Source organism: Podarcis vaucheri (assembly GCF_965113315.1).
Source record: "Podarcis vaucheri genome assembly, chromosome: 9".
Lineage (NCBI taxonomy): Eukaryota > Metazoa > Chordata > Lepidosauria > Squamata > Lacertidae > Podarcis > Podarcis vaucheri.
Window position 1 is genome coordinate 53,350,753 of NC_138767.1, and position 16,571 is coordinate 53,367,323.

Sequence of the window (16,571 nt, forward strand, 5' to 3'; positions counted from 1 at the left end):
TTTCTGTGTTATTAAGAAAGGTCACCTATGGGTAGGATAACTTTTGATCCTACAGAATTTAAAACAGTGCCCCAGAAAAAATGCCATAAATGTGTATGGCTTATTGCCAAGTAAGTTGGCTTTGGGTGCTAGTTTTTGGTATGGTTTGTAAAATGCAATCTGGCATGGGAATTGAATTCAAGAGGGTAGGAATTAATTAACATTTCTTTTCATGTCTTATCACTGAAAAGGGAGTTATTGCATTGGTCTGCAGGAGTTGTGTGTATTTCGAAAGTTTTATATGATTCCAAAGCTGCTGTCTATTCTTTGTACAAATAGCTGGGATAAAGAACCATGATGAGGAACGAAATGGGGGCAGGAATTCAGGAGATATGAGCAAAGGTTTGGAAGTCATCCCCTCTTGTTTCACTATCAGTGATGACACAAGGGTATAATGCCATGGTAGAAATGCATTACAGTATATTAACATTCTACTAAATGTTAGAAGAGTTGTGGTGAGAGAGGAACGTGTTTACATCTATAGTGGCCATGCTCGAAAGTAATCAGATACTGGGGTAGATCTTGAGTTTAATCCTATACAAGTCTATTCATTAAGTTCAGTGGGACTTACACCCAGCAGCTTGAGCCTCCAGTCATAACACCACCTACCTGGGAGTAGGCCCCATTTAATTCAGTAGCACCTACTTTTGAGTAGACATGGTTAGGATTGTATTGTTTGTTACAAAGTTCAATAATGGGTATACAATCCTCTTGAGCCCATTTGTGGATTTGTTGGGTTACTTGGAGAAAGAGAAGTTTCAAGTTCACCAAATGAAATAGTAGACCTTCAGGGGAAGGGGCAGAACACATGCTTTCATGCAGACAATACCAGGTTCAATCCCTGACAACTCCAGGCAGGCTAGGGAATATACTCCCTGTCTGAAACTCGAGAGGACTGCTGCCAGTCAGTGTAGCCAAATTTGTGCCATTTAGAGTTCGTTTGTACTCAGATTTAAGGGTGAGTTCTAGGAAAACTGGTTCCCATTTCAAGTATATGTTGAACTCAGGAAGGGAGATGTGTTAAAGGCCTGGTAGATTCCTCCCTGTATTTACAATGACACTCACAAAAAACATAAGCCAAGTTTAAAATATGTTCAGAAAGCCAACACATAATTTGTAATATATTGTGTACAATACTTTCAATAAGTTTCATCTCTGGTCACTCAGTAAAAATAATAAGTATGAGAAAAATCGTGGTGAAATGAATGGTTAATGAAGTGTTTGTTAATGTATTGCCTTTTTTAATGAAAAAATAAACCTTCAAATGGGAAAGTAGTTTAAAAGAAGTCAGGAAAAACATTTTTAAAGATTCCATTCAGCAGGTCATATGCATTAATTTGGAGGCATTTTTTAACACACAACCAAGCAAAGAAAACAGAATACGTCTTTAAAATTATTGCTATATTTAGCAGGTTGTTAACATCACCAACATGCATATTTTCTGTGAATTCATATTTAATACAAATATTTTAAAATACCAGATCTGAAAATGCTAACCATTTTAATAACTAACCTTTCCCCCAAAATATAGTCCTTTGGCATAGCAAACAATATTTTCAGAATTATCATAAATACATATTTTAGACTGCCATCCTATACTTCTTTATCTGGGAGCAAGTTCCATTGAACTCCATGGGACTTACTTCTGCGTAGACATTAATAATAATTTGTTTCTTATACCTCACCCATCTGACTGGATTACCTCAACCACTCTGTGCAAAAGGGACAAAACAAAACTGTTAATTCCTCCAATAACCTACACTGATTACTCCTAGCAATTATTTTAGGGCATGTACATTTTCATTTTCAAATTGATCTACCAGTTTGTACAGGGGAAATGAAAAAGAAACCAGCTCTTCAGAAAAGATTCTAAATACTAACCAGGCTACTGAAACTACATTTATGCTACTTTGTCAGATGCATCATAAAACATTACTATATTATTAATCATAATATTGTTTAAGTAAGGCAAGATTTTTGAAAGAATTTAAATAGCGTATTTCTCTTATATGATTAAAATCAGATGGTCTGGCCACCTTATTGTTCTGATATCACTACATACAAAGCAATGTCAATACACAACAAAACATCCTCTAAGGATGGAATCACACTGGAGGAAGCTGTGATCTAGAATTTACTTGGTCAGTCATACCACATGATGTCACAATAGGAGAGCACTATTTACACAGTGGTTTGATTGGCAAGAATGGTTTGAGTGTAAACAATGGTGAGTCAAGTGCCTTGAGAAATGCATTGACCAGCTTGTTGTTACCTAGAAAAGTTGTTGTTAATTCTGTTGCAGACTCAAAGTGAGCTAAGAACAACACACAAGGCTCTTGTTTTTAAGATAAAAACACCTATTTTGTTGCACGTGGCAGTTTCAAGTATGTACGAACGTATATTCATTTGCCGCATGAGCTACATTAAATTGCACGGTAATATTATGCCTCAGGAAATAGATTTTTTTTTATCGTATGCCTAGATCTTACAGAGCTCTATAGAGTACGATGAATATTTAGTGCTTGAAAAGGCATTGCATCTAGTGATGGAAACAAAATATTTGAGAATATAGTATATAGAAGTGATTTGATAAATCTGTTTAGCTATACTTTACAATTATAACTTACAATTAAAAAAAATCAAACTATTCCCCCACCCCTCTCGACTTAAGAGATGGTTTGAACTATGCAGCATCATGGACCATGCTTGAAGATACAGGTTAGTGGGTGACGAAGGGACAAACTGCATGTAACCTAAACTGCACAGTTCTGCCCTGAATGCAGCTCCCCCCAAACAAATACACCTCTTGTCAGCATGGAGGCCCCAATGCAGACCATAGCATGGGATTTAACCCTTTCTCGCCCACTGCTGTCTGTAACTAGATCAAGGTCCTTCTGCCTGCAGTTTGCACTGCAAGAAAAGCTCCCACTAGTTTCTTAGGGGTCATTTTTGTTTGGTTATTTTGCCATGCAAATTACAAATGATGATGATGGTCACAGGTTTATGCTTTCCCAGAAATGTCTGTTTCCCTCCAGGCTGCTAACGACAGGTGCTATATGGAACATCGAGGTACGCTAACAGATTATTGCCAGTTTCTGGCACTTTGATAAAAGAGAGGTTCATTGATGATAGGAAGAGGCAAGTCCTAAGAACACAAGAAAAGCTCTGCTGGATCTGAACCAAAGACCCATTTAGCCAAGCATCCTGTATTCACAGTGGCCAACCAGATTCCTCTGTGACACCTGCAACCAGGATGCAAGGGCAACAGCACTCTCTTTCATATTCTACCCCTTCTGTTAGGAGTATTTTTAGGTTTGGAAATATTGCAAGATGCTAAATTGAAAATAGTTTTTCATCCACATATGCTCATTTAGTCTTTTGATTGTCCTCTAGGTTTTAAAGCACAGGAATACAATTTAGTATGCATCTGTCTAATCTCAATACTTCAAAAGATCATTTGAACAGGCAACAGCCATATTATGACCGAGAAGATGCTTCTCAGTTTCTTCTTTGAAGTGAGACTCAGTGACCCACCTGCCTCACCATCATTCCTTATCAGCTGCAGAGGTGGGGGCTGAAAGGCCTTTCATCCTTGGTGCTCATTGTCCAGAATATACACACATACACACACCTGAGTGATTCCGGAGGCTTTGTTCCTCCATAAAATTAAGTTTCCCTGTCATACAGAACTCTTTTCAACAACTTGTCATCCTGTAGTTTAGCGATGTATATACTCTGATAATTTACCAGCAGTTCCTTGTATATTTTTAAAAATTATTATTTTTAGTTACATGTACTTATGCTTATGCTTTGCAGCATTAGATTATAGTTTACCAAGATTGGGGTGGTGTTTAGTTTGTTGGTTTGTTGGTTTGTTTTTTTAAAAATCCAAGTAACATGTCTTTGTTAGTTCCAATCCATCTCTAGTGCTTACTTAAATTAAACAGAAGATTTACAATGATTTGCTCTTTAATTCCATAATAGCCTACAGTTGTGTATCAGCAAATCACTAGGAATTACTCAACTGAAGGAAAATAATAATTTCAGATATTAATTGCATGCTTAACTATCCTTCTGGCATTGATGGGTCTGAGGTGCTTAACTTTGGCTGGATCATGTCCACTGTATTGAAACATAGCATGTAGTGCAATAGGAGGAACTTTACCTTAAAAACTGTTACTTTGGCTCAAAAATACTATACATATAATCTCATCTGAGTGCAATTGTACATTAGAGGACCAGTGTCTCATTGCAGAGCTTGAACCATGAGGCTAACAGATTTGACATTTGAGTACATCAGAGTGTCTATAAATTGTCAGTTAACAAGGTTTCTCTTTTCACACCGAGTCAACCTTGACTAAATTGTTGTTTGTGATCAGTGGCGAGGGCTTGCTTTTCATCCTGTCGACTGCATCATTTGAGCTGTCCTGGAAGAAAACTCTTGCTGTACAAATTGTCACAATAATTCGTTTGTATTCTCGTCTAAAATTCTGGTTCAAAAGTCCATAGATGATAGCATTAAGGCAGCTGTTGAAGTATGCCATGTAGTAACTGGAAACAAACAACCATTCTGGAATTCGGGGAATTATTGTTTCTGGGTTGACAGCCACTGCAAGGCCTATAAAATTCAAAGGAGCCCAGCAGACGGCAAAGAGTACAAACACCACAAACATGGTGACAAAGTTCCTAAAGTCATGTGGCTTTAGTTTGGGTTTGTTGTCGGGTTTAACTCTCCTCCGTACCTGAATGACCAGGATCCATATCCTCAAGTAGCAAAATGTAACTATGGCTATTGGGAGCATGAAATGGAAAAACACAACAGCTATTGTGTACGCTGAGCTCACCGACTGGGAGAAGGTGCATGAGAAGATCCTGGCATCATACTGAAGCGACCCAACAAAAAGATTGGGCACAATGGCAACAAATGTCAGGACCCAAATAAGGATGACGTAGCACAAAGAGTTCTTGTCGCTGTACAGCTTGTCATACTTGAGGCTGTGGCAGATGTAGCAATATCGGTTAATTGCAATTCCAGTAATGTTGAATATGGATCCAATAACACTCAGGCCCATAAGAAACCCACTGATCTGGCAGTGGATATATCCCAGGTTCCATCCATTGTGAAAGATAGATGTCAGGACCAGAGGGTATGGGTAGATTGCCACAACCAGGTCAGCGATGGCTAGGCTGACAACGAAGACATTGCCTGAAAATGAAGCATACAGAAATTGATAAATTAACAACGGTAGGGTTTGTTTTAACCAAAGCACATTCCAATTGACCTCCCAACTTCATACATCTATCTAACAGCTTTTGCACATGACAGAAATAGCACATTGCCTACATACATAGCTAAGCGAGGGGTTAAAATCTGAAAGGGATACAGTGGGCTGTTCCACTTTGGACTGCAGGTGAGAGGGCGGGGTATCATTCTGAATGTTCCCATATATTATAAACTCATGGGGGGGGGCAAATAGTTCACTCCTTGCTGTGCTAGTTTGCTATTTGCAAGGAATTGGGTGTTTCTTCCTTTTACTTTTTGGCTGTGGTTGTTTTTACAATGAAGTGCATTAAAAAAATCCTCACCACCACCTGTGCTGCAGTCTGAAGCCACCATGCCCATACTATGTTCCCCACCACTTTGCCCCCTCCCTCTTGGTAACTGGCAACCAATGTCAGGTTAGCTATGATACCCTGTCTGCCCTGCCTGGCCGACAACTACAGGTCTGAAGTCATAAAATATTTGTACCATCCTGTTCTGATATATTTGTAGATCCAGCCTGAGATGTTCAATTTCTAAGAATAGAAGAAGCTCATAAAACCAGAGAATCATATTGCTAGAAGCGGTCTTGTAGGCCATCTAGCCAAACTCCACTGCAAGGAATCCAGTTCTAGAGCTTCTGCACCAACTTCAGCTTGAAAACACCCAAGCATGGGAGAACCCACACCATCCCTCTAGGTAACTAGTCCCATTACTGAACTATGCTGACAACCAACAAGACTCTTCAACCTTATTTAAGCTCGTTAGATCTAGCCCTGTCCTTTGATGCAGTAGGAAACAAGTTCTTGTCCTCTTCTATTGACAACCCTTCAGGTATGTGAAGGGTGCTATCATGTCTTCCTTACCCCTCCAGGCTAAACATATCCAATACCTTTGACCTTTCCTCACAGGATGTGTTTTCTATGTTGGTGTCTACATCCACAATAGTAGGATGAGGAAGAAAAATCACAGGGAAGTGAGGGGGGTGGGTCTCTTGGACAGGCAGCTCCCACCACTCTTCATCAACCAGCCAGTCTCTATCACACACCAAAATTCATCTCTAGCTGCAAGTAGCCATTCTTAACTAGTTGTGCATAGCTGTGCATAGCTAGTTATATCAGAATGCAATCTAAACCCGGGAGTAAGCTCCACTGAACATAATGGGCTTTACTCCTGAGTAAGCATGCAAAGGACTGCCCTCTCAGGTGTGCATCCAATGAAAAGCAATGCAATGCAGAGAGATGCCAGCAATTGCAAGGCCCCCAGTATCCACATTGCCAGCCAGTCTCTGGGCTCAGCTGATTGCACACAGCTCTGCATGACTGGTCAGGGCACCAGCCTTCAAGTTCACGCTCTGAAATGGCACTCCAACCATGAAGAGATAAGGAAACACTGTATGAACTCCACACCTACTCTAGGGAAGTTTTATTCCTTTTACAGTTGGTATCCTCTCCCTCAGATGTGGAATGCCTATTTTAGAATCCAGGTTCTATATATAAACCTGAGTTGTATCAAAAATTCCATGTGCATATTAAATTTTAATTATGTGACAGGGGCCTGTGGGATTGACTTCTGATTAACAAATTAAATCTGGTGCTGCAGGTGGCATTGCAAGAGAATGTGAATGGCTTCAAACTCAAGCATTCAAGCACGTGTCTTCCAACATATTTCCCCATCTAAAAATAGGTCTTACATGTTACATTATTTAGCAATTTTCACAAGGCTCTATTTTTGTTGCTCAGCTGGGAGAGTTGTACAGCAGTCACGTTAGTGGGCAGCAGAGTGACTGCTTGGCAGAAGGTACAAGTTGAACTTGCCAATCATGTAGGAAGGGACCCAGATAGCCTTGGGGCAGACTGTTGCAGACAAAAGCCTTCTAACAAGACTTGACTAGCTGCTAAAGCCTGACCATCAAGCTAAAAATGAGACTAGAAGGGCTGCTCATGATATACCCCAAGATTCAAGATCCCTAGAATCCTAAGAGTCCTCCCCACACCCCACACCTCACACACCCCAACCCAGCCCACCCTTATTCTGGTACACGTTGAAGATATTCCCTTCCTTCTGTTTTTGAAACGTTAGACTGGGATTGTGAACAGATTACAGCGAGTGCCATTTGATAAAAGACCAGTCTTGAGCAAAGGATGATCCCCTTGAGTCCCCTTGAGTAAAAAGGGATTAGATGCTGCACAATCATGCAGGTGTTGGGTTTTAGAGACTTTGCTGAGGATTTATTTTGTGTGCTGTTGGGAGTAAATATTAGGGTTGGAAAGGAAGTTGATTATGCAAGTCTAATTATGGGAAAAGTTTATAAACATGAGTTAAATCAAAGCCACACGTCTGATCGTTTTCCTACAAAGACTCTTGTAATTTGTAAAGTGTTGACCACCATTCTTCCTAGGGAAAAATATATTGCATCTTAAGTTGAATAAGGTCCAGAATATTAGGTTTGGAAGAAACTATGGGCTAAAACGCATTTTGAATTCTCTGGTGCCTTGTGAAGGCTTCAGATGCCAGGAACTGCTGGCAATATATTACCACTCATTTCAATATCTTCAATAATCACTGATGAACAGCACAATGTAATTGCAGTCTGGCAGATATTTGAAGTACTGTGTGCTGTGTAAACCTTAATCTGTTATGATATTCAAGATGAATAGTTTCTTGTCTTTCTCAGTTTATCTCAGCTAATCATTTTGGAAGTGTGTTGAGAATTTCACAGCTGTGTAGATTTTCATTTTTGTCACCAATATGGAGGCATCCAATGCTAAGAAGACAACATTGTGTTTGTTCTCAGTAAGGCTTAAAACATGTGATGTTCACACACACACACACACACACATACACACACACACACCATCCTCATACCTATATTGCTCAGGAATTCTAAAAAACCAAAGAAATCAGTGCAGTTTTGAAATAAGCAGCTTAAATAAGTGAAGTTGTGAAAGGTTCAGCCTGCCTTCTTACATCCAACCATGGAGGACAACCTGCTCCTTGTTGTCAAGATCCACCATGAAAAATGCGGTTATGATATCTTAAGGTATCCAAATGCAAGGCAAACAGACAACTTTCTAAAATATGTGGTAGATAATACACACCAAACTTTAAGATCACAGTTAGGCTGAGTAAGAAGAGCACATTATTAATGCATTATTTTTCTGCCATTTGTCCACCAAAAACACTCCTTCAGGTGTTTCCCCACTCACAGCAAAAGTTAAAGATAGATAGTATATAGATGTTCTGCAATAGAAAAGTTTACAAAGCATGGCATGCATTGGAATCCCTGGAAGAGTATGCACTTACAATTCTGTTCTCGCCTACGTGCATTCAACAGTGCTTGTGAATAAATCTTGTGCACTACTAACTGTATTCACAGACGTTCTCCATGCCCAGCTTGGGAACTGGAAAAAGCTGAGAGCCTTCCTTTATTGCATAGAAACTTCTCCTACTTTGTGAATACTTCTTTATAGGAAAGCCTAAAGAACTCTCAATAGGTTGCTGTTTCAGAGTACAATTGTTCTAGTACTCAAGAGCAGTATATTTCCATTTCCCATTGGACAAATCTGATATTATTCTAAGTCAAGGTGCACAAGGTATATTTCCTCACATTCATATTATTATCTTCAGCATTCCTCCCTCGCTCTCTTCCTCAGTGACAGTTTTAGTTTGTAACCCCTCAAGGGGTAAGGCCAGTGCTTGTTTGCATAACTGAATGATGCATTCTGTACATTTGATGATACTGCATAAATATCCAAAAAATCTTACAACTGATGTATCTGTTGGAAGGGATCATTCAGTTTGCAGCTTAAGGGTTAATCTGGTTGTCAGTAAGCAAACTGGTCAAAAGGAGGGGGTGGAGGTGTTTCTTAGCAACCAGGGAGGTAGCATGATTCTTAGTGAGGTAGCTGTGATTGCTTGTGTAGGTGTCTGGGAGCTTTACTCTGAATATTTAGTTGATTCTAACCCAGTTCTCAACAAGGCCTGCCCCTAAAAGACTAAACCCCTCTGTTTCTTTCTCTTCAAGTCAAATACTGTTTTGTTTAGTTTGCTCTGTGAAATGTTGCCAGAATTCCTCTCTGGGGTCCATTTGCTTTAATTAAGTGATTCTGCTAACTGTATCATCATTCCTATTAAACACAACTCAAACAAAGCCATAATCCGCACACAATATAACAAGGCAATTCTCCATACAGTGGAGAGGAAAGACTTGAGAGATCAGGTAAGCACCAGAACAACCCACTTGAGTAAGCGTTGGAACTACCAAGACAAAAACCACTACCACCATTCCTAGCCATGAAAAAATGGTTCCCATCAGCTAAATCATGGCATTGGTTTTGCCTCAGTGATGTTACTAGGCTATCCTAGACTCACTGCTTCTGTAACTTGGAGAAAAATAGGCTGCATTGCTCAGCAAGGAGAGATTTGCTTGCCAAGCACCCATCTTTCCAGGAATAGAGAGACCCATCCCCAGTCAATCACAGTTCTGCATCAGAATTTGACTAATTCTAGCCTGACACATTTTCATGTGGATTTTGTGGAGTACTACTATCATTATGCATGATAGTAGTCAACCGTGCCTGTGTGAATGCCTATATTAATTGTTCTTGTGATTGTTATTAATAACAACAATAGCTGCTAGCATGATCTATGCACCTCTCTAGTTTCTTGTATTAGAAACTGCTGTCCGCAGTGCTCTGAAAATGCTTTCTATATATGGTGGTCAGTGGTAGGGAAAATGTGTCTTACCAGAAAATGTTGATGGAACTGGATATGCATAGCCTGGATACGAGTTAACTGAAGGGACATGTGCAAGGGCTGTCACATCCAAGAGGGCAAAGATTTATTCTCTGCAGCCATGAAAAGCTAGAGTAAATCTAAAGGGTTAAAGTTACAAGGGGGTGAATTCTGGCTAAACTTTAGGAGAAACTTACTGATGATAAGTGCAGTATGGCAATGGAGTCAATGACTATAGAAGTCAACCCAACTCTGAGCTGGTGGTGGCCACAAAATACACTGTGCACCTTCTTCTGCTTTAGTTAAGGCTGTGTGCAGCAAACCATGAATTTCATTGCCCCTGCTTCAATAAGCAAAGCAGGATCAGCCAGTTTGTCTCTCAAAATAAATACAAGTAGAAAAATGCAAGGGAGAGAATGCCTTTGAACATAAACCGAAGGGCTATATATAGACAGCTAAAGATAGTTTCATTTTAAATATTCAGTAAGAACACAGTTGTTCTCCCTCTGAACCTTTGCTTTAAGTTCACCGTCCTTTTTTTAGATACACATGTAGAGTCTACAGACCTGCTTTATTATTTAAGAAGATCTAACAAAGCAGAAAAACAACAAGGAAATTCTCCACTTAAGGAGCTAAAAATAGAAAGAACGCACCAACAGGAAAAAAATATGGGATAATTAACTCTGTGTATAAATTGAAGACAATCTAGGTCTGAACTTTTTATGTAATTGAAATCTGTAAGCAATTGTGACATGTGGGACAATAGTTCCGAAGTTCCACCTGCTGCTATTGGCTGGCAATGCATTTTGTTATGTTTTGTTTGAAATATACATCATTTGAACATAACTCATCACACCATCTAAGCCCAAGGGCAGTGTGGCCAGGTTCAACTTGCTGCCTAAAGGCTGCATTCATCTCTCCAAGCTGTTTAAAATTAGTTATAAATGTAGGAGCTGCTTCTCTATTAAAAACAACAACAACTGCACAATAGATATTCTAAAGTGGTTCACAACCTCTCTCTGCACAGAGAAAGAGATAGTCACAGGCCTCCCTCTCTGCCACTGTCACAACTGAAGCAATGCTCCCTCGATGTGCACGAGTTGGATACACACTGAGAAGAATTGTGCATACCAATGTATGAGCATACAGTTCCTCTGTGTGACAACAGACCCTGACTGGGCCAGGGTCAAGTGGAGGAACTCTATATGCACATATAACTCCTCATGTATATTAAATGTGCAGGTATTATGAAAGCATAGCATCAGAACACAGCTGAGGACTGGGCTAAACACATGTCCACACAGCCACACGGCCCTCTCCACAGGTCCTTTCTATGCATGGAAGAGGTTGTGTGAACTCCCATGCTGTTGCTGTGCTAGTTGAGATGTGGGTGCTTCGCATGTGCACCAGTACATTCCTCACAAGCTAAACATGTGAACTGACTCAGTTGAAAGGTTTGGTATGTGAGGTGATAACACAAGTTGTGTCTATGCTGTTTGCTTCTGCTTTTTTCATTCATCATTAGTTATATTCCAAATTTCCACATGTTATTTTAACTTCCAAAAGTTTCCCTTCTTGCCTCTGCCAACCAAAGATGCTGCCTCCCTTTAATAATAAATAATTAAATAAACCAAAATAGAATAAAAAATAGCAAGGCACATACAGAGTATGAAAATAGCTGAAACAGTCACCGAGACAATAATGATACCACATTCAGGGTGATGAACTGAGCAGTGGGTATGATTCCTCAAACAGTTTTTTTCTAGATTTTATGAAATTTATTTTCCCTTTGCGGTGTGTTAAATAGGGCCTGTTAGTGAGCTGCCAATTATAGGAGTTCTTGTATCCATCCCTTAATGTCTGGTATGCTTCTGTGAGATTTACAGTATTGCTGTCAACATAGCTCTATCGAACCAACTCCCCATTACGGCTTGCTTTGTTTAATAGCTCATTTGCACATACAAGACACCTGATAATGGATATGAATCAGTGAACTGGCTGGTGTTCTACGGGGTGATGTGCCTACAATCAAGCAAGAACAGCTCACTGACAGGAGAACATTTTAAAATGGGATAGCAAAATGTCAGAGAGGTTCATAAACAAGGAAGCAAGTAAAATACATCTCAGAGACATTATATCCGCAACATGTCACTTACAATCTCATTTTTAATTTTCCTGAGGCTGTAATCACACATATCTAGGGGGAAGCCCTGTTTAACTCAATGGAACTTACTTCTGAGTAGACAAGCCCTGGAGAGGAGGGGACTTAGATGGCTGGGGGGGTGAGGACTTTCATCATCAGCAACTCATTCATGGGAAAAGGCCTACCATGGATGAGCCGCTGTGCTCATTAAACCTGACAGTCAAGTGTGCTAATAAAAGAGTTAACTCCAAATTTGAATGGTGTGATTCACTGCTGGCCTGTTCTCTGGCACATGGCTATGGAGGTTGTCATGACAAGCAGGAGCATTTTAAAATATACCACTGCATTTATAGCTAATTTCAAGGACACAGGATGTGGTTGTTTTTTCTCCAGGCCCTTTTTGTGGCATCCATCAAGGCTACTGGACTCCACAAACATACATATACACCCTCCAATTTCCTTCAGCACAGAATCCGTTGCTGGGGGTTTTCTCTTTTGGAGCCCTAGTGCTCTCAATTTTCTCTTCAAACAACACAGGTCATAAGATATCAAATGGAAAACGACTGGATAAGATAATGCTCCCTGCGAGTTTCACCTCAGTGAGTGCATTATTCTGACATTTAGCCACTTTAAATGTGCTGGAGGTAACCCAAGGGCACATAATAACAACAATGTGGCATCAAATATTATTTGATAAATGCATTTCTTGTCGGCATCTATCTGATATGATGGTAACGGGGAAAAGATTTATGGACAGCTAGTCTCCTAGGTACTTTTATTTTTCTTCAGTTCAACAAACACTCTTTGACTCCTCCACAGTAATTGCCTCAGGGCTGCAAGAATATTTTATCTTTAAACAGCTTTATAACAGCAGAGGGGCAATGAGATTCTTCCTGGATAAAGATTCAGGAAAAGGAAACCATCCAGAATTATATCAGACATTTCTCCAGCAGCAGGTTGAATGGGCTTCTAGGTTAGGAAGACAGTCTCCTCCATGTAAATCAGGGTTGTGGAATCTGTGGCACTTCATATGTTGCTGGGCAACAACTCCCATCATCTCTGGTCCTTGGCCATGTTGACTTGGGCTGATGAAAGCCCAAGTCAACAAGGAGGGCCATGCATTTCCCAGCCCTGATGTAAGTGGACAATGTTTTTTTTCATATATCTCTGTGCAAAACACCAGCTTCTTAACAGTGCACATGTTAGGCCACCATATGGACACTTAGTATGCCACCACTGAATTTGTAAGGCTATACACGCCATGTACCACATAGAGTCTTAAAGATTATGTGGTGGCATAGAGAAAATTGCCTCAGCTGCATATGGAGTCACCACAATGGAGTCTCATCATCACGTGATAATAGTTGTGGAGCACTTTAATGTAGATTTGATACAGTTGCCATAATATGCAGTGGTTCTCTGCTCTTTAAAATTATTTTAATGATGATTCACCATGTCTTTGCTATTTGGTAGTTTGTTGCTTTTAAAGAACATGGAGAATGTTGCAGCAGCTTATTCTAGTCATCTATTTCCATTTGGAAGACCAAAGCAATTTGTCTGAGGCGGGAACTTTCAATGCTCTTTTTATGCTAGTTCTCCTTTGTTTGCATTGTTGATAAATATGTTTGTTACCAGTGAAAATTTAATACTTATTTCAATGAGCAATCCCTAAGGATATGCAAATCTAAAACAGGTTCCACATGTTAGTTGGCAGCATTTCCAGGAACAATGCATGAAGGCCAGTCCATTCAATAGGTCTTAGGAGCATTAACTGGACTGGTTCTATGACTGTGACATAAAAAATAAAACCTAAAAGATATAAAGTTGCTGCTTTTGCAGGCTGTGCTGCCAAGAACTGCAACAGGTTTGGGTTATAGTGATTGCAATGTTTGGTTTGGGTTTTTTTTAATGCTATTGAGCTCAACATTTGTTGTTGGAAAAGTTGGATTCAAATATTAAATCAACTCAGTTCAGCTAGCTGATTCAGAACAAGGGCTCAAAATTACCAGCTTTTTCTTCACAAAAGTTTAGGCTATAGAGAACCTAAACAGGTTAAGCAGAGGATAGAAAAAGCACTTAGATGTGTAGAGTTGGATAATTGCAAGTATTGGTCTCTGGAAGGGACAAATCACATGGCTCTCAAAGCTTCATCTAGGATGCCCAAGTGTCCTACTTTACAGAGGATAGTTCACTATGTGAAGAGTTGTCAGCTTTCGGTCCTCAATTTGAGGAGCTATCAAGGTCAGTTTGAAGATGAAAACCTTAAGAAGGGTGAACAAGGTACAGTCGTATCTTGGTTTTCGAACAGCCTAGTTATCAAACATTTTGGTTCCTGAATGATCGAAACCTGGAAATGACTGTTCCGGTTTTCAAACGTTATTTTGGAAGCCAAATGTCCAACAGGGCTTCCACAGCTTCCAACATAGAATTATGCCAATATGATTTAGATACACATTTTCATAGACTCATAGAATTGTAGATTTGGAAGGGACCACAAGGATCACCTAATCTTTCACCCAACATGTGGCTCAAACTCCCAACCCTGAGATTAAAAGTCTCTTGCTTTACTGACTGAGCTAGCCCTCAGCTTCCATATTGTCCTCCTCCTTTTTTTTTTTTGTCATACTTAAGTGACAAGCCTACCTTAGACTGAAAACATTTAAGGAAAAAGCCACTGGCGAATACTCATGTTGCAGGTATTTGTTTGCTTATATACATTTTAGGCTGATTCTCCACCTGGAGACCTTCAAAGTGAAACGCAAGATAAAAACAGATGAAGTCTAAAATCTGAACAAAGCAAAATAGGTGTAAAATATAGCAAAGAATCAGGAAAACAGCCTCCAACAACAAATACAACACTAAGGCAGAGCAGCAACAAATCATTCAAAACCAAAGGTTTTTAAGAGCATTAGAAGGCCCACAGCATGGAGTTCACAAAGAAAGGAGGTTCCACAACCTAGATGCTACTGCCAAGAAAGTGCTGTCCTATGTCACTGTCAACCACATCTCTGATGGAAGCGAAACATTAAAGGTCACAGCTGAAGATCTTTACAAGGAGGCTCATATGGGTGAAGAAGGAAGGGATGCTGCTCGGTGGTAGATGTCAGGTTCAGCCCCTGATATCTCCACGTAGGGCTGGGAAAAGACTCTGGTCTGAAATCTCAGCACACTGCTGCAAGTCACTGTCAACAGTGCTGAGCTAGATGAACCAATTGGCTGCTTTGATATTAGGCATCATCCAACGTAAGTGAGTCCTTTTAGGGAGTTTGCTCTATGGACCTGGCTAAGGTTAGCACTGAGAAGATCACCGTACACTGTGCATCAGAGATATTTGAGCTGTAATATGAGAAATAAAACCGTTCACATTTTGGGTGGGAACAGAATGTAAATAAGCATCTGGAAAAAGAAGAAGAAGAAGAAGAAGAAGAAGAAGAAGAAGAAGAAGAAGAAGAAGAAGAAGAATAGTAGTAGTAGTAGTAGTAGTAGTTTGGATTTGATACCCCGCCTTTCACTCCCTTTAAGGAGTTTCAAAGAGGCTAACATTCTCCTTTCCCTTCCTCCCCCACAACAAACACTCTGTGAGGTGAGTGAGGCTGAGAGACTTCAGAGAAGTGTGACTAGCCCAAGGTCATCCAGCAGCTGCATGTGGAGAAGCAGAGACGCGAACCTGGTTCACCAGATTACGAGTCCACCGCTCTTAACCACTACACCACACTGGCTCTTAAGAATCAGAATTAATGGTGGTGTGTGAGAGAAATAACAAACTTCACATGGTACAGGCTACCCCCTGCCCAGGTGTATATTGAGGAGGGAATACCATAGTGATTTGTTGGCTTTTTCCGCTCTGGACATGAAACCATTGCATGTATCACTATCTCAACTTCTCGAAACAATATGCCAGGTTTCCTTTTAAAAACAGGCTAAACAATACATGGCAGAGATTCGCTCCGATATAACATTAAGGCATAAGCAGCTGTTAAGGCATACTGAAGTGACAAAAATATTATTTAACTGAATGGGACAGAGGCTCTCATACAATCCACTTTCTTTTGCATTGCTTGTTAGAACAAACTGGCTAATTGCAGTCATCTTCCAAATTGCAAGTATGTGTGTGGGTGTGGAGAGGAGTATTGCACCAAGAAACAATTTGCACTCTGTTTTTCCAGAAAATAAAAAAAAACACATCTTAATTAACCACAAACCAAACCACATGAACAAAGAAGGCAAAAATGTTTATAAAATATTATGTGATGTAATAAGTAATAATTTAAGAAACTAGACATATATACTAATCCAAAATATCAATATACAATAAATAGCACTGATGACCTCAACAACATTACAGTGTAGTGCATATATATGAGAAAGTGAGACTGTTATAAGTCCTGAGCA

At 39.9% G+C, this 16,571-nt stretch overlaps 1 protein-coding gene and 1 long non-coding RNA gene across 2 annotated transcripts in view; one reads left to right on the plus strand and one right to left on the minus strand.

Annotated features, from left to right (window-relative positions):
• Nucleotides 1-16,571, plus strand: part of LOC309540974 — a 72,503-nt gene that overhangs the window by 45,571 nt on the left and 10,361 nt on the right. The window lies entirely within an intron of this gene.
• The window catches only part of MTNR1A (melatonin receptor 1A), a 65,503-nt gene continuing 53,116 nt past the window's right edge, over nt 4,185-16,571 (minus strand). The window contains exon 2 of the mRNA XM_082238272.1: nt 4,185-5,245. Coding sequence (XP_082094398.1) covers nt 4,377-5,245 — 869 coding nt within the window. The 3' untranslated portion in view covers nt 4,185-4,376. The remainder of the gene's footprint in view (nt 5,246-16,571) is intronic.